The following is a 19030-nucleotide window of genomic DNA, read 5'->3' on the forward strand; positions in this document are numbered from 1 at the left end:
AATGAGAGTTATCCTGTTCTAACTGCCTGTTGGGGTGAGCGTGTGACTGTGTTGGACAGCATTATCCCTTGGACTCCACCTACTCCCCTTTCCCACAGTGTTTTCCCATCAAGCATTTCTCCAATAATTGAATTCGCTTCCACCGCCCCTCATGTATTCCAGATCAGATCACCTGACTGGGTAAGAAAGCACGGTAGCACAAGTGGCTACCGCTGTGGCTTCGCAGCTCCTGAGTCCCAGGTTCGATTCCTGGCTTGGCTCACTCTCTGTGTGGAGTCTGCACGTTCTCCCCGTGTGTGTGTGGGTTTCCTCCGGGTGCTCCGGCTTCCTCCCGCAGTCCAAAGACATGCTGTTGGGTGGATTGGCCATGCTAAATTGCCCTTTGTGTCCAAATAAGGTTAGATGGGGTTATTGGGTTACGGGGATAGGGTGGAAGTGAGCCTTCAAGTGGGTTGGTGCAGATTCGATGGGGCGAATAGCCTCCTTCTGCACTCTATGTTCTATGAAAGAAGTTTCTTCATGTTGCCTCTGGTCACTTCTTTCGGGGTTTTTGGCCGCTACCTGTTTGTTGCCATTGTGGCTTCTCATTGTGATTCAAATCTGCGTGCCGTTCCACAGGACTGGTCATGTCCTCAACCACCATTCCCAAAGAGAATAACCCCTCCCTCCTGCGTTGATCCTCGCGTGAATCGAGCTCAGTGAATGTCCGCGTATACAAGACTCGTCAAACCCCAGGAGGTGTTTTTTCTTCCTCCCCTGAATCCTCCATGCCTCCAACTCGCTCGCTCGGGTATGGTGAGGCCAATTGTAACACTCTTACCATCAACTCAACTGCGGTGAACTCATTCACAGGGTTAACGCCATTCAGCTCCACCATTCAATTAGTCCATAGCTAATCTGACTGTTGCTCCATATCTCTGTATATCCTTACCCAACAAAATGCCAATCTTGAGAGGTCCAATTGTTTCCCAATGTCCACACCGTTTCGGGGTAGAAGGTTCCAGATTTCCAAACCTAACCACACTCACCCCTCTCCCCCGCCCTCATTGTCTCTGCCAACGCCACGATTTTAAAACTCAGATCCTTCACGGCCTCACCCCTCCCTATCTCTGTCACCTCGTCCTGCCCGACAACTCTTCAAAACCTTTGCGCTTGTCCAGTTCAGTCTCTTGCCGACTTCAGCTGCCTGGACTTTAAGCTCTGGGATTTCCTCCCTCAATCTCACTCCTCTACGACGCTCTTGAAAACCTACCCCTTTGACCAATCTTTTAGTTGCCTGTCTTGAGAAATCTTCATGAGGGCTCAGTGCCAAACTTGGGCTGGTAACGACCAACGTGAAATGCCTTGGGATTTTTAAAAATTTGTTCTTGGGATGTGGACCTCGCTGGGCTGGGCCAGCATCTGTTGCCCATCCCTAATTGCCCCTTGAACTGAGTGGCTTTCCAGGGCATTTCAGGGCAGGCAATTAAGAGTCAACCTTATTCCTGATGGGATCTAGAGTCACATGTAGGCCAGACCTGGTAAGGATGGCAGATTTCTTTCCCTGAAGGACATTTGTGAATCAGGTGGGCATTTACAACAATCAACAATGGTCATAGTTAGACTTTTAATGCCAGATTTCTATTGAATTCAAATTTCACCACCTGCCATGGTGGGATTTGAACCCATCATCCCAGAGCATTACCCTGGATCCCTGGGTTACTAGTCCAGTGACAATACCACTACGCCACCACCTCCCCTAATGTCTTACATTGAAGACGCTATATAAATGTAAGCTGTAGTGATTGACATATCAGTGACAGTCACTGTACATGACCCTGGTGAGACCACATTTGGAGTATTGTGTGCAGTTCTGGTCACCTCACTATAGGAAGGATGTGGAAGCATTGGAAAGGGTGCAAAGGAGATTTACCAGGATGCTGCCTGGTTTGCAGGATAGGTCTTATGAGGAAAGGTTGATGGAGCTAGGGCGTTTCTCTTTGGAGTAGAGGAGGATGATAGGCGACTTAATAGAGGTTTATAAGATGATGAGGAGGATAGATAGAGTGGATGTTCAGAGACTATTTCCTCGGGTGGATGTAGCTGTTACAAGAGGGCATAACTATAAGGTTCAGGGTGGGAGATATAGGAGGGATGTCCGAGGTAGGTTCTTTACTCAGAGAGTGGTTAGGGTGTGGAATGGACTGCCTGCTGTGATAGTGGAGTCGGACACTTTATGAACTTTCAAGCGGTTATTGGTTAGGCACATGGAGCACACCAGAATGATAGGGAGTGGGACAGCTTGATCTTGGTTTCGAACAAGACTCGGCACAACATTGAGGGCCGAAGGGCCTGTTCTGTGCTGTACTGTTCGATGTTCTATGTTCTATTCAATGGCCTCCCATAGGCCGCCACTTGAACCCAGACATAGATTTACAGAGAGGGGCCTGGTTCCGCAAGAAGGGAACTTGGAGGAGAATAAGGTGGAACCATGGTCTAGTCCCTTGTGTGAGGAAACGTTGAGAAGGTTTGGCCTGTACTCATTGGAGTTGAGAAGACTATGAGGTGACCTTATTGAACAGTCTACAATTCTAATGGGACTTGACGGGGGTAGATGCTGAGATGATGTTTCCCCTTGTTGGGGAGTCTAGAAACGGGGACACCATTTCAGGATAAGGGGCAAAATTCTCCGGTATCGGCGCGATGTCCACCAACCGGCGCCCAAAACGGCGCAAATCAGCCGGGCATCGCGCCGCCCCAAAGGTGCGTAATCCTCCGCATCTTGGGGGGCCGAGCCCCAACTTTAAGGGGCTAGGCCCGCGCCGGACTAATTTCCGCCCCGCCAGCTGGCGGGAAAGGCCTTTGGTGCCCCGCCAGCTGGCGCGGAAATGACATCTCCGGGCGGCGCATGCACGGGAGCGTTAGCGGCCACTCACGGCATCCCCGCGCATGCGCAGTGGAGGGAGTCTCTTGCGCCTCCGGCCTCCGCCATGGTAGAGACCGTGACAAAGGCGGAAGGAAAAGAGTGCCCCCACGGCACAGGCCCGCCCGCGGATCGGTGGGCCCCGATCGCGAGCCAGGCCACCGTGGGGGCCCCCCCCCCCCAGGACACCGGAGCCCGCCCGCGCCACCTTGTCCCGCCGGTAAGAGAGGTGGTTTAATCCACGCCGGCGGGACAGGCATGCTAGCAGCGGGACTTCGGCCCATCCGGGCCGGAGAATCGCCGGGGGGGGGGGGGGCGCCAACCGGCGCGGCGCGATTACCGCCCCCGCCGAATATCCGGTGCCGGAGAATTCGGCAACCGGTGGGGGTGGGATTCACGCCAGCCCCCGGCGATTCTCCGACCCGGCGGGGGGGCGGAGAATCTCGCCCCAGGTGTCTGCCGATCAGGAGACATGTGGAGGGGTTTCTTCTCTCAGGGTTTTGTGAATCGTTGGAACTCTCTTCCCCAGTCAGCTGGGTTACTGAATATATCCAACGCTGAGTTAGACTATTAAACTATGTTGGAACCAGGGACTTCGGGGAACAGGCAGAAAAGTAGAGTTGAAGCCCAGATCAGGTCTGTCACGATCGTATTGAATGGGCCTGCGCCTGTTTCTTATGTCCTTCTGTGTTGAAATCTGTGGACAGATGATCTTTCCTCCTGCTCTTGTAACAAGGGAGAAAAGATGAAGAATTGTGTTTTATGCAAGACGAATGATCTGACCGCTACCTTTTCCCAACCTGTTTTCCAACAGCTATCGACTGCATAGTGGGTCCGTGGGGCTCCTGGACTGAATGCAGTTCCCTGTGTGGAGTCGGGAGCCGGGACAGAGGCCGGCTGGTCACCGTCCCACCCAGAAATGGAGGAACACCCTGTCCCGATTTGAAGCAGCGACGGGGTTGCTACGGACACGACCCTGAGCGATGTCACTCGGTTAAAGGTATCGTATTGTACAATTCACAAATACACTATCGGAAGGGCAGTGCCGAGAGACCTCTGTACTGTTGGAGGGGGCGTACTGCGGCAGTACTGCATGTGAAAGGGGCAGTACCGAAGGGGTGCTGCACTATCGAAGGGGAGTGCTGAGGGAGCGCTAGGTATTGAGCGAGCACTACACTGTCGGAGAGCCAATACCGAGGGAGAACTACACTGTTGGAGGGTCAATACTGAGGGAGAGCTGCACTGTTGGAGGGTCAATACTGAGGGAGAGCTGCACTGTCAGGGGGTCAATACTGAGGGAGAGCTGCACTGTTGGATGGTCAATATTGAGGGAGAACTGCACTGTTGGAGGGTCAATACTGAGGGAGAGCTGCACTGTTGGAGGGTCAGTACTGAGGGAGAGCTGCACTGTTGGATGGTCAATACTGAGGGAGAGCTGCACTGTTGGATGGTCAATATTGAGGGAGAACTGCACTGTTGGAGGGTCAATACTGAGGGAGAGCTGCACTGTTGGAGGGTCAGTACTGAGGGAGAGCTGCACTGTTGGATGGTCAATACTGAGGGAGAGCTGCACTGTTGGAGGGTCAATACTGAGGGAGAGCTGCACTGTTGGATGGTCAATATTGAGGGAGAGCTGCACTGTTGGAGGGTCAATACTGAGGGAGAGCTGCACTGTTGGATGGTCAATATTGAGGAAGAGCTGCACTGTTGGAGGGTCAATACTGAGGGAGAGCTGCACTGTTGGAGGGTCAGTACTGAGGGAGAGCTGCACTGTTGGATGGTCAATATTGAGGGAGAACTGCACTGTTGGAGGGTCAATACTGAGGGAGAGCTGCACTGTTGGAGGGTCAATACTGAGGGAGAACTGCACTGTTGGAGGGTCAATACTGAGGGAGAACTGCACTGTTGGAGGGTCAATACTGAGGGAGAGCTGCACTGTTGGAGGGTCAATACTGAGGGAGCACTGCACTGTTGGAGGGTCAATACTGAGGGAGAACTGCACTGTTGGAGGGTCAGTACTGAGGGAGAGCTGCACTGTTGGAGGGTCAATACTGAGGGAGAACTGCACTGTTGGAGGGTCAGTACTGAGGGAGAGCTGCACTCTTACTAATCAGACCAGCTACATTTTCCTTCAAATCGTTTATGTACACCACAAACAACAGAGGCCCTCAGCACAGATCCCTGTGGAACACCACCAGTCACAACATTTCATTCAGAAAAACACCTTCTACTGCTACCCTCCGCCTTCTGCGACCGAGCCAGTTCTGTATCCATCTTACCACCTCACCTCTGATCCCGTGTGACTTCACCTTTTGTACCAGTCTGCCATGAGACACCTTGTCATAGGTTTTACTGAAGTCCATATAAACAACATCCCCTGCCCTCCCCTCATCAATATCTTTGTCACCTCCTCAAAAAACTTGATCAAGTTAGTGAGGCACGGCCTCCCCTTCACAAACCATGCTGTCCATCGCTAATGAGTCCATTTGTTTCCAACTGGGTATAATTCCTGTCCCTGAGAATTCTCTCCAATAATTTACCTACTACCGACTTGAGGCTCAATGCCTACAGTTTCCTGGATTGTCCCTGTTACCTTTCTTAAACAGCGGTACCAGATTAGCTATTCTCCAGTCCTCTGGGATCTCACCTGTAGCTGATGAGGATACAAAGACATCAGTTAAGGCCCCAGCAATTTCCTCCCTTGCTTTTCTCAGTATTCTGGGATAAATCCCATCCAGCCCAGGGGACTTATCTACCTTAATGTCTTTTAAAACACCCAGTACCTCCGCCTTTGCGATGTCAACATGACGGAGACTGTCCACACATCCTACTCAAGAATCATCTTCCACAAAGTCCTTTTCTTTCGTGAACACTGATGCAAAGTATTGATTTAGTACCTCGCCCATTCCCTCTGGCTCAACACATAGATTCCCCTACTGTCCTTAAGCAGTTCAATCCTTTCCCTGGCCCCCTATTGCTTTTTACATATGAATAAAAGGCTTTGGGATTTACCTTAATCCTACTTGCCAATTACTTTTCATGATGCCTCCTAATTTCCCGCTTAGGTATCTGCACTGTTGGAGGGTCAATACTGAGAGAGAACTGCACTGTTGGAAAGGTAGTACTGAGGGAGTGCTGCACTGTTGGAGGGTCAATACTGAGGGAGATCTGCACTGTTGGAAAGGTAGTACTGAGGGAGTGCTGCACTGTTGGAGGGGCATCAATGAGGGAGCGCTGCACTGTTGGAGCGGCATCAATGAGGGAGTGCTGCACTGTCGGAGGGACATCAATGAGGTAGTGCTGCACTGTCAGAGGGACATCAATGAGGGAGTGCTGCACTGTCAGAGGGACATCAATGAGGGAGCGCTGCACTGTTGGAGGGACATCATTGAGGTAGTGCTGCACTGTCAGAGGGACATCAATGAGGGAGTGCTGCACTGTTGGAGGGACATCAATGAGGTAGTGCTGCACTGTCAGAGGGACATCAATGAGGGAGTGCTGCACTCTCAGAGGGACATCAATGAGGGAGTGCTGCACTCTCAGAGGGACATCAATGAGGGAGTGCTGCACTCTCAGAGGGACATCAATGAGGTAGTGCTGCACTGTCAGAGGGACATCAATGAGGGAGTGCTGCACTGTCAGAGAGACATCAATGAGGGAGCGCTGCACTGTTGGAGCGACATCATTGAGGTAGTGCTGCACTGTCAGAGGGACATCAATGAGGGAGTGCTGCACTGTCAGAGAGACATCAATGAGAGGGCGCTGCACTGTCAGAGGGACATCAATGAGGGAGTGCTGCACTGTCAGAGGGACATCAATGAGGGAGAGCTGCACTGTCAGAGGGACATCAATGAGGGAGTGCTGCACTGTCAGAGAGACATCAATCAGAGGGTGCTGCACTGTCAGAGGGACATCAATGAGGGAGAGCTGCACTGTCAGAGGGACATCAATGAGGGAGTGCTGCACTGTCAGAGGGACATCAATGAGGGAGAGCTGCACTGTCAAGAGGGACATCAATGAGGGAGTGCTGCACTGTCAAGAGGGACATCAATGAGGGAGTGCTGCACTGTCAGAGGGACATCAATGAGGGAGTGCTGCACTGTCAGAGGGGCATCAATGAGGGAGCGCTGCACTGTCGGAGGGACATCAATGAGGGAGTGCTGCACTGTCAGAGGGACATCAATGAGGGAGAGCTGCACTGTCAGAGGGACATCAATGAGGGACAGCTGCACTGTCAGAGGGACATCAATGAGGGAGTGCTGCACTGTCAGAGGGACATCAATGAGGGAGAGCTGCACTGTCAGAGGGACATCAATGAGGGACAGCTGCACTGTCAGAGGGACATCAATGAGGGAGTGCTGCACTGTCAGAGGGACATCAATGAGGGAGAGCTGCACTGTCAGAGGGACATCAATGAGGGAGTGCTGCACTGTCAGAGGGACATCAATGAGGGAGCGCTGCACTGTCAGAGAGACAGTACTGTGTCAGAGTACAATGTCAGAGGGTCAGTACTGAGGGAGTGCTGCACTGTTGGAGGGACATCAGTGAGGGAGTGCTGCACTGTCAGAGGGGCATCAATGAGGGAGTGCTGCACTGTCAGAGGGACATCAGTGAGGGAGTGCTGCACTGTCAGAGGGGCATCAATGAGGGAGTGCTGCACTGTTGGAGCGGCATCAATGAGGGAGTGCTGCACTGTCAGAGGGACATCAATGAGGGAGTGCTGCACTGTCAGAGAGACATCAATGAGGGAGTGCTGCACTGTCAGAGAGACATCAATGAGGGAGAGCTGCACTGTCAGAGGGGCATCAATGAGGGAGTGCTGCACTGTCAGAGGGACATCAATGAGGGAGCGCTGCACTGTCAGAGAGACATCAATGAGGGAGTGATGCACTGTCAGAGGGGCATCAATGAGGGAGTGCTGCACTGTCAGAGGGACATCAATGAGGGAGAGCTGCACTGTCAGAGGGGCATCAATGAGGGAGTGCTGCACTGTTGGAGGGACATCAGTGAGGGAGCGCTGCACTGTCAGAGAGACATCAATGAGGGAGTGCTGCACTGTTGGAGGGACATCAATGAGGGAGAGCTGCACTGTCAGAGGGACATCAATGAGGGAGTGCTGCACTGTCAGAGGGACATCAATGAGGGAGCGCTGCACTGTCAGAGAGACATCAATGAGGGAGTGATGCACTGTCAGAGGGGCATCAATGAGGGAGTGCTGCACTGTCAGAGGGACATCAATGAGGGAGAGCTGCACTGTCAGAGGGGCATCAATGAGGGAGTGCTGCACTGTTGGAGGGACATCAGTGAGGGAGCGCTGCACTGTCAGAGAGACATCAATGAGGGAGTGCTGCACTGTTGGAGGGACATCAATGAGGGAGAGCTGCACTGTCAGAGGGACATCAATGAGGGAGTGCTGCACTGTCAGAGAGACATCAATGAGGGAGCGCTGCACTGTCAGAGGGACATCAATGAGGGAGTGCTGCACTGTCAGAGGGACATCAATGAGGGAGTGCTGCATTGTCAGAGGGACATCAATGAGGGAGTGCTGCACTGTCAGAGGGACATCAATGAGGGAGTGCTGCATTGTCAGAGGGACATCAATGAGGGAGTGCTGCACTGTCAGAGGGACATCAATGAGGGAGTGCTGCATTGTCAGAGGAACATCAATGAGGGAGTGCTGCACTGTTGGAGGGACATCAATGAGGGAGAGCTGCACTGTCAGAGGGACATTAATGAGGGAGAGCTGCACTGTCAGAGGGGCATCAATGAGGGAGTGCTGCACTGTCAGAGAGACATCAGTGAGGGAGCGCTGCACTGTCAGAGGGACATCAATGAGGGAGTGCTGCATTGTCAGAGGGACATCAATGAGGGAGTGCTGCACTGTTGGAGGGACATCAATGAGGGAGTGCTGCACTGTCAGAGGGACATTAATGAGGGAGAGCTGCACTGTCAGAGGGGCATCAATGAGGGAGTGCTGCACTGTTGGAGGGACATCAGTGAGGGAGCGCTGCACTGTCAGAGGGACATCAATGAGGGAGAGCTGCACTGTCAGAGGGACATTAATGAGGGAGAGCTGCACTGTCAGAGGGGCATCAATGAGGGAGTGCTGCACTGTTGGAGGGACATCAGTGAGGGAGCGCTGCACTGTCAGAGAGACATCAATGAGGGAGCGCTGCACTGTCAGCGGGACATCAATGAGGGAGTGCTGCATTGTCAGAGGGACATCAATGAGGGAGTGCTGCACTGTCAGAGAGACATCAATGAGGGAGAGCTGCACTGTCAGAGGGGCATCAGTGAGGGAGTGCTGCATTGTCAGAGGGACATCAATGAGGGAGTGCTGCACTGTTGGAGGGACATCAATGAGGGAGAGCTGCACTGTCAGAGGGACATTAATGAGGGAGAGCTGCACTGTCAGAGAGACATCAATGAGGGAGTGCTGCACTGTCAGAGAGACATCAATGAGGGAGTGCTGCACTGTCAGAGAGACATCAATGAGGGAGTGCTGCACTGTCAGAGAGACATCAATGAGGGAGCGCTGCACTGTTGGAGGGACATCAATGAGGGAGAGCTGCACTGTCAGAGGGGCATCAGTGAGGGAGCGCTGCACTGTCGGAGGGACATCAATGAGGGAGTGCTGCACTGTCAGAGGGACATCAATGAGGGAGCGCTGCACTGTCAGAGGGACATCAATGATGGAGTGCTGCACTGTTGGAGGGACATCAATGAGGGAGAGCTGCACTGTCAGAGGGGCATCAATGAGGGAGTGCTGCACTGTTGGAGGGACATCAATGAGGGAGTGCTGCACTGTCAGAGGGACATCAATGAGGGAGTGCTGCACTGGCAGAGGGACATCAATGAGGGAGAGCTGCACTGTCAGAGGGGCATCAATGAGGGAGTGCTGCACTATCAGAGGGGCATCAATGAGGGAGTGCTGCACTGTCAGAGGGAGATCAATGAGAGGGTGCTGCACTGTCAGAGGGACATCAATGAGGGAGTGCTGCACTGTCAGAGAGACATCAATGAGGGAGCGCTGCACTGTCAGAGGGACATCAATGAGGGAGTGCTGCACTGTTGGAGGGACATCAATGAGGGAGCGCTGCACTGTCAGAGGGACATCAATGAGGGAGTGCTGCACTGTCAGAGGGGCATCAAGGAGGGAGTGCTGCACTGACAGAGGGACATCAATGAGGGAGTGCTGCACTGTCAGAGGGTCAGTACTGAGGGAGTGCTGCACTGTTGGAGGGACATCAGTGAGGGAGTGCTGCACTGTCAGAGGGACATCAATGAGGGAGCGCTGCACTGTCAGAGGGACATCAATGAGGGAGTGCTGCACTGTCAGAGGGACATCAATGAGGGAGCGCTGCACTGTAAGAGGGGCATCAATGAGGGAGTGCTGCACTGTCAGAGGGACATCAATGAGGGAGTGCTGCACTGTCAGAGGGACATCAATGAGGGAGCGCTGCACTGTAAGAGGGGCATCAATGAGGGAGTGCTGCACTGTAAGAGGGGCATCAATGAGGGAGAGCTGCACTGTCAGAGGGGCATCAATGAGGCAGTGCTGCACTGTCAGAGGGACATCAATGAGGGAGCGCTGCACTGTCAGAGGGACATCAATGAGGGAGAGCTGCACTGTCAGAGGGGCATCAATGAGGGAGTGCTGCACTGTCAGAGGGACATCAATGAGGGAGCGCTGCACTGTCAGAGAGACATCAATGAGGGAGCGCTGCACTGTTGGAGGGACATCAGTGAGGGAGCGCTGCACTGTCAGAGAGACATCAATGAGGGAGTGCTGCACTGTCAGAGGGTCAGTACTGAGGGAGTGCTGCACTGTTGGAGGGACATCAGTGAGGGAGTGCTGCACTGTCAGAGGGGCATCAATGAGGGAGTGCTGCACTGTCAGAGGGACATCAGTGAGGGAGTGCTGCACTGTCAGAGGGGCATCAATGAGGGAGTGCTGCACTGTTGGAGCGGCATCAATGAGGGAGTGCTGCACTGTCAGAGGGACATCAATGAGGGAGTGCTGCACTGTCAGAGAGACATCAATGAGGGAGTGCTGCACTGTCAGAGAGACATCAATGAGGGAGAGCTGCACTGTCAGAGGGGCATCAATGAGGGAGTGCTGCACTGTCAGAGGGACATCAATGAGGGAGCGCTGCACTGTCAGAGAGACATCAATGAGGGAGTGATGCACTGTCAGAGGGGCATCAATGAGGGAGTGCTGCACTGTCAGAGGGACATCAATGAGGGAGAGCTGCACTGTCAGAGGGGCATCAATGAGGGAGTGCTGCACTGTTGGAGGGACATCAGTGAGGGAGCGCTGCACTGTCAGAGAGACATCAATGAGGGAGTGCTGCACTGTTGGAGGGACATCAATGAGGGAGAGCTGCACTGTCAGAGGGACATCAATGAGGGAGTGCTGCACTGTCAGAGAGACATCAATGAGGGAGCGCTGCACTGTCAGAGGGACATCAATGAGGGAGTGCTGCACTGTCAGAGGGACATCAATGAGGGAGTGCTGCACTGTCAGAGGGACATTAATGAGGGAGAGCTGCACTGCCAGAGGGGCATCAATGAGGGAGTGCTGCATTGTCAGAGGGACATCAATGAGGGAGTGCTGCACTGTCAGAGGGACATCAATGAGGGAGTGCTGCATTGTCAGAGGGACATCAATGAGGGAGTGCTGCACTGTCAGAGGGACATCAATGAGGGAGTGCTGCATTGTCAGAGGGACATCAATGAGGGAGTGCTGCACTGTCAGAGGGACATCAATGAGGGAGTGCTGCATTGTCAGAGGGACATCAATGAGGGAGTGCTGCACTGTTGGAGGGACATCAATGAGGGAGAGCTGCACTGTCAGAGGGACATTAATGAGGGAGAGCTGCACTGTCAGAGGGGCATCAATGAGGGAGTGCTGCACTGTCAGAGAGACATCAGTGAGGGAGCGCTGCACTGTCAGAGGGACATCAATGAGGGAGTGCTGCATTGTCAGAGGGACATCAATGAGGGAGTGCTGCACTGTTGGAGGGACATCAATGAGGGAGTGCTGCACTGTCAGAGGGACATTAATGAGGGAGAGCTGCACTGTCAGAGGGGCATCAATGAGGGAGTGCTGCACTGTTGGAGGGACATCAGTGAGGGAGCGCTGCACTGTCAGAGGGACATCAATGAGGGAGAGCTGCACTGTCAGAGGGACATTAATGAGGGAGAGCTGCACTGTCAGAGGGGCATCAATGAGGGAGTGCTGCACTGTTGGAGGGACATCAGTGAGGGAGCGCTGCACTGTCAGAGAGACATCAATGAGGGAGCGCTGCACTGTCAGCGGGACATCAATGAGGGAGTGCTGCATTGTCAGAGGGACATCAATGAGGGAGTGCTGCACTGTCAGAGAGACATCAATGAGGGAGAGCTGCACTGTCAGAGGGGCATCAGTGAGGGAGTGCTGCATTGTCAGAGGGACATCAATGAGGGAGTGCTGCACTGTTGGAGGGACATCAATGAGGGAGAGCTGCACTGTCAGAGGGACATTAATGAGGGAGTGCTGCACTGTCAGAGAGACATCAGTGAGGGAGCGCTGCACTGTTGGAGGGACATCAATGAGGGAGAGCTGCACTGTCAGAGGGGCATCAGTGAGGGAGCGCTGCACTGTCGGAGGGACATCAATGAGGGAGTGCTGCACTGTCAGAGGGACATCAATGAGGGAGCGCTGCACTGTCAGAGGGACATCAATGATGGAGTGCTGCACTGTTGGAGGGACATCAATGAGGGAGAGCTGCACTGTCAGAGGGGCATCAATGAGGGAGTGCTGCACTGTTGGAGGGACATCAATGAGGGAGTGCTGCACTGTCAGAGGGACATCAATGAGGGAGTGCTGCACTGTCAGAGGGACATCAATGAGGGAGAGCTGCACTGTCAGAGGGGCATCAATGAGGGAGTGCTGCACTATCAGAGGGGCATCAATGAGGGAGTGCTGCACTGTCAGAGAGACATCAGTGAGGGAGCGCTGCACTGTCAGAGGGACATCAATGAGGGAGTGCTGCATTGTCAGAGGGACATCAATGAGGGAGTGCTGCACTGTTGGAGGGACATCAATGAGGGAGTGCTGCACTGTCAGAGGGACATTAATGAGGGAGAGCAGCACTGTCAGAGGGGCATCAATGAGGGAGTGCTGCACTGTTGGAGGGACATCAGTGAGGGAGCGCTGCACTGTCAGAGGGACATCAATGAGGGAGAGCTGCACTGTCAGAGGGACATTAATGAGGGAGAGCTGCACTGTCAGAGGGGCATCAATGAGGGAGTGCTGCACTGTTGGAGGGACATCAGTGAGGGAGCGCTGCACTGTCAGAGAGACATCAATGAGGGAGCGCTGCACTGTCAGCGGGACATCAATGAGGGAGTGCTGCATTGTCAGAGGGACATCAATGAGGGAGTGCTGCACTGTCAGAGAGACATCAATGAGGGAGAGCTGCACTGTCAGAGGGGCATCAGTGAGGGAGTGCTGCATTGTCAGAGGGACATCAATGAGGGAGTGCTGCACTGTTGGAGGGACATCAATGAGGGAGAGCTGCACTGTCAGAGGGACATTAATGAGGGAGTGCTGCACTGTTGGAGGGACATCAATGAGGGAGAGCTGCACTGTCAGAGGGGCATCAATGAGGGAGTGCTGCACTGTCAGAGAGACATCAATGAGGGAGCGCTGCACTGTTGGAGGGACATCAATGAGGGAGAGCTGCACTGTCAGAGGGGCATCAGTGAGGGAGCGCTGCACTGTCGGAGGGACATCAATGAGGGAGTGCTGCACTGTCAGAGGGACATCAATGAGGGAGCGCTGCACTGTCAGAGGGACATCAATGATGGAGTGCTGCACTGTTGGAGGGACATCAATGAGGGAGAGCTGCACTGTCAGAGGGGCATCAATGAGGGAGTGCTGCACTGTTGGAGGGACATCAATGAGGGAGTGCTGCACTGTCAGAGGGACATCAATGAGGGAGTGCTGCACTGTCAGAGGGACATCAATGAGGGAGAGCTGCACTGTCAGAGGGGCATCAATGAGGGAGTACTGCACTATCAGAGGGGCATCAATGAGGGAGTGCTGCACTGTCAGAGGGAGATCAATGAGAGGGTGCTGCACTGTCAGAGGGACATCAATGAGGGAGTGCTGCACTGTCAGAGAGACATCAATGAGGGAGCGCTGCACTGTCAGAGGGACATCAATGAGGGAGTGCTGCACTGTTGGAGGGACATCAATGAGGGAGCGCTGCACTGTCAGAGGGACATCAATGAGGGAGTGCTGCACTGTCAGAGGGGCATCAAGGAGGGAGTGCTGCACTGACAGAGGGACATCAATGAGGGAGTGCTGCACTGTCAGAGGGTCAGTACTGAGGGAGTGCTGCACTGTTGGAGGGACATCAGTGAGGGAGTGCTGCACTGTCAGAGGGACATCAATGAGGGAGCGCTGCACTGTCAGACGGACATCAATGAGGGAGTGCTGCACTGTCAGAGGGACATCAATGAGGGAGTGCTGCACTGTCAGAGGGACATCAATGAGGGAGAGCTGCACTGTCAGAGGGGCATCAATGAGGGAGTGCTGCACTGTCAGAGGGACATCAATGAGGGAGAGCTGCACTGTCAAGAGGGACATCAATGAGGGAGAGCTGCACTGTCAGAGGGGCATCAATGAGGGAGAGCTGCACTGTCAGAGGGGCATCAATGAGGGAGAGCTGCACTGTCAGAGGGACATCAATGAGGGAGAGCTGCACTGTCAGAGGGACATTGATGAGGGAGAGCTGCACTGTCAGAGGGGCATCAATGAGGGAGTGCTGCACTGTCAGAGGGACATTGATGAGGGAGAGCTGCACTGTCAGAGGGGCATCAATGAGGGAGTGCTGCATTGTCAGAGGGACATCAATGAGGGAGAGCTGCACTGTCAGAGGGACATCAATGAGGGAGTGCTGCACTGTCAGAGGGGCATCAATGAGGGAATGCTGCACTGTCAGAGGGGCATCAATGAGGCAGTGCTGCACTGTCAGAGGGACATCAATGAGGGAGAGCTGCACTGTCAGAGGGGCATCAATGAGGGAGCGCTGCACTGTTGGAGGGACATCAGTGAGGGAGCGCTGCACTGTCAGAGAGACATCAATGAGGGAGTGCTGCACTGTCAGAGAGACATCAATGAGGGAGTGCTGCACTGTCAGAGGGTCAGTACTGAGGGAGTGCTGCACTGTTGGAGGGACATCAGTGAGGGAGTGCTGCACTGTCAGAGGGACATCAATGAGGGAGTGCTGCACTGTCAGAGGGTCAGTACTGAGGGAGTGCTGCACTGTTGGAGGGACATCAGTGAGGGAGTGCTGCACTGTCAGAGGGGCATCAATGAGGGAGTGCTGCACTGTCAGAGGGACATCAATGAGGGAGAGCTGCACTGTCAGAGGGACATCAATGAGGGAGCGCTGCACTGTCAGAGAGACATCAATGAGGGAGAGCTGCACTGTCAGAGGGACATCAATGAGGGAGCGCTGCACTGTCAGAGAGACATCAATGAGGGAGAGCTGCACTGTCAGAGGGACATCAATGAGGGAGTGCTGCACTGTCAGAGGGACATCAATGAGGGAGAGCTGCACTGTCAGAGGGGCATCAATGAGGGAGTGCTGCACTGTCAGAGGGGCATCAATGAGGGAGTGCTGCACTGTCAGAGGGGCATCAATGAGGGAGTGCTGCACTGTTGGAGCGGCATCAATGAGGGAGTGCTGCACTGTCAGAGGGACATCAATGAGGGAGTGCTGCACTGTCAGAGAGACATCAATGAGGGAGTGCTGCACTGTCAGAGAGACATCAATGAGGGAGTGCTGCACTGTCAGAGGGGCATCAATGAGGGAGTGCTGCACTGTCAGAGAGACATCAATGAGGGAGAGCTGCACTGTCAGAGGGGCATCAATGAGGGAGTGCTGCACTGTCAGAGGGACATCAATGAGGGAGCGCTGCACTGTCAGAGAGACATCAATGAGGGAGAGCTGCACTGTCAGAGGGACATCAATGAGGGAGTGCTGCACTGTCAGAGGGACATCAATGAGGGAGAGCTGCACTGTCAGAGGGGCATCAATGAGGGAGTGCTGCACTGTCAGAGGGGCATCAATGAGGGAGTGCTGCACTGTCAGAGGGGCATCAATGAGGGAGTGCTGCACTGTTGGAGCGGCATCAATGAGGGAGTGCTGCACTGTCAGAGGGACATCAATGAGGGAGTGCTGCACTGTCAGAGAGACATCAATGAGGGAGTGCTGCACTGTCAGAGAGACATCAATGAGGGAGAGCTGCACTGTCAGAGGGGCATCAATGAGGGAGTGCTGCACTGTCAGAGGGACATCAATGAGGGAGCGCTGCACTGTCAGAGAGACATCAATGAGGGAGAGCTGCACTGTCAGAGGGACATCAATGAGGGAGTGCTGCACTGTCAGAGGGACATCAATGAGGGAGCGCTGCACTGTCAGAGGGGCATCAATGAGGGAGTGCTGCACTGTCAGAGGGGCATCAATGAGGGAGTGCTGCACTGTCAGAGGGGCATCAATGAGGGAGTGCTGCACTGTCAGAGGGGCATCAATGAGGGAGTGCTGCACTGTCAGAGGGGCATCAATGAGGGAGTGCTGCACTGTCAGAGGGACATCAATGAGGGAGAGCTGCACTGTCAGAGGGGCATCAATGAGGGAGTGCTGCACTGTCAGAGGGACATCAATGAGGGAGTGCTGCACTGTTGGAGGGACATCAGTGAGGGAGCGCTGCACTGTCAGAGGGGCATCAATGAGGGAGAGCTGCACTGTCAGAGGGGCATCAATGAGGGAGTGCTGCACTGTTGGAGCGGCATCAATGAGGGAGTGCTGCACTGTCAGAGGGGCATCAATGAGGGAGTGCTGCACTGTCAGAGGGGCATCAATGAGGGAGTGCTGCACTGTCAGAGGGGCATCAATGAGGGAGTGCTGCACTGTCAGAGGGACATCAATGAGGGAGAGCTGCACTGTCAGAGGGGCATCAATGAGGGAGTGCTGCACTGTTGGAGGGACATCAGTGAGGGAGCGCTGCACTGTCAGAGGGACATCAATGAGGAAGCGCTGCACTGTCAGAGGGTCAGTACTGAGGGAGTGCTGCACTGTTGGAGGGACATCAGTGAGGGAGTGCTGCACTGTCAGAGGGACATCAATGAGGGAGCGCTGCACTGTCAGAGGGACATCAATGAGGGAGAGCTGCACTGTCAGAGGGGCATCAATGAGGGAGTGCTGCACTGTCAGAGAGACATCAATGAGGGAGTGCTGCACTGTTGGAGCGGCATCAATGAGGGAGTGCTGCACTGTCAGAGGGACATCAATGAGGGAGCGCTGCACTGTCAGAGAGACATCAATGAGGGAGCGCTGCACTGTCAGAGGGACATCAATGAGGGAGTGCTGCACTGTCAGAGGGACATCAATGAGGGAGTGCTGCACTGTCAGAGGGACATTAATGAGGGAGTGCTGCACTGTCAGAGGGACATCAATGAGGGAGCGCTGCACTGTCAGAACATGGAAAAATACAGCACAGAACAGGCCCTTCGGCCCACAATGTTGTGCCGAATGTTTGTTCTGGATTAAGAACAAATTATTCTACACTCCATCATTCTACCGTAATCCATGTACCTATCCAAGAGCCGCTTGAAGGTGTGCCCTATCCACTATCATTTGGTTGAGATATTAAATTGAAACCCTGTGTGCAAGCTCAGGTGGTGGTTAAACATTCACATCAGTCAATGAGTCGTCCCAGTGTCCCAGCCAACATTAATTTTACAATCAAATCCAGATTCACTCAATGGAAATTGTGGGATCCTGCTGTGCAGAAAATGATGGCCATGAATCGCTACACTAGAGATACACATGGCTGATGCTGCCTAAAGACTATGCATATAAAGAGAGCACGTGAACCTAATGGAAACCACCCTGTTAATAATAAGAATCCTTATTATTGTCACAAGTCGGCTTACATTAAAACTGCAGTGAAGTTACTGTGAAAAGCCCCTAGTCGCCACACTCCGGCGCCTGTTCGGGTACACAGAGGGAGAATTCAGAATGTCCAATTCACCCAACAGCACGTCTCTTGGGACTTATGGGAGGAAACCGGAGCACCCGGAGGAAACCCACGCAGACACGGGGAGAACGTGCAGACCCCGCACAGACAGTGACCCAAGCCGGGAATCGAACCTGGGACCCTGGCGCTGTGAAGCAACAGTGCTAACCACTGTGCTACCGTGCCGTTGCAGCTCTGTACATTCAGCTCTGTGAGGGAAGGACTTGATTTCCTGACCTGTGTGCAGTTGCATCCAAGGCTCTTAGCTGACAGAAATTGAAATCAATTCAGTTTAAATCCCCTAGTGTCGTGGACCTAGGCCACACAACATTCCCAGGATATGTGCCGCAGAGGCCTTGAGATCTTGCTTGCCAAACCGTAGCACCTTTATGGAGAGCTTCCGATCAGCCCTTGATTTTTCCAACATGATGAGGTGCCTCATGAGTTAGGAAGACGATCATTGAATCACAACCTCAACCAGAGAGGCCATGAGGTGTGGGGAGAGCAACGTTCATACAGGCACACTGGGAGAAAGGTGGCCCATTATTATACACAGTTGCTGAGCTGTACCTGCCCTAGAATTGCAGATGCTTTCGGTCGTGCCTGTTTTCGGGAAGTGGGTGAAGCTGGAAAACCTCAACCTTGATTCTGAATTCTGAAGAAGAATCATATTGGACGTTGAAAATTGGACGTTTATTATTGTAAAACCGGACAATTTGGAGAGCAGCCCTAAACCCATTGACTTTGAGCGGGAATGTCCTTTCCCGCCACTGTTTCTCTCTTCAGAGATGTTGCCAGACCCGCTGAGCTTTTCCTGAATTTTCTCATTTAATTCCAGCAGTTATTGCCCCTCCCTAGTTGGCCAGTGGGCCAGTAGGGGCTGTTTAGCGCAGGGCTAAATCGCTGGCTTTGAAAGCAGACCAAGGCAGGCCCGCAGAATGGTTCGATTCCTGTAACAGCCTCCCCGAACAGGCGCCGGAATGTGGCGACTAGGGGCTTTTCACAGTAACTTCATTTGAAGCCTACTTGTGACAATAAGCGATTTTCATTTTC

At 53.5% G+C, this 19030-nt stretch overlaps 1 protein-coding gene across 2 annotated transcripts in view; it reads left to right on the top strand.

Annotated features, from left to right (window-relative positions):
* LOC140389443 (somatomedin-B and thrombospondin type-1 domain-containing protein) overlaps nucleotides 1-19030 on the top strand; it is a 282415-nt gene that overhangs the window by 205903 nt on the left and 57482 nt on the right. For both annotated transcript variants that reach the window (XR_011934410.1, XM_072473603.1), the window contains exon 2: nucleotides 3717-3902. Coding sequence is in view for 1 of the 2 variants with exons in the window: in XM_072473603.1 (XP_072329704.1) it covers nucleotides 3717-3902 (186 nt within the window). In the remaining variant the exon portion in view is untranslated. The remainder of the gene's footprint in view (nucleotides 1-3716; nucleotides 3903-19030) is intronic.

This window comes from Scyliorhinus torazame, chromosome 1 (genome assembly GCF_047496885.1).
Source record: "Scyliorhinus torazame isolate Kashiwa2021f chromosome 1, sScyTor2.1, whole genome shotgun sequence".
Classification (NCBI taxonomy): domain Eukaryota; kingdom Metazoa; phylum Chordata; class Chondrichthyes; order Carcharhiniformes; family Scyliorhinidae; genus Scyliorhinus; species Scyliorhinus torazame.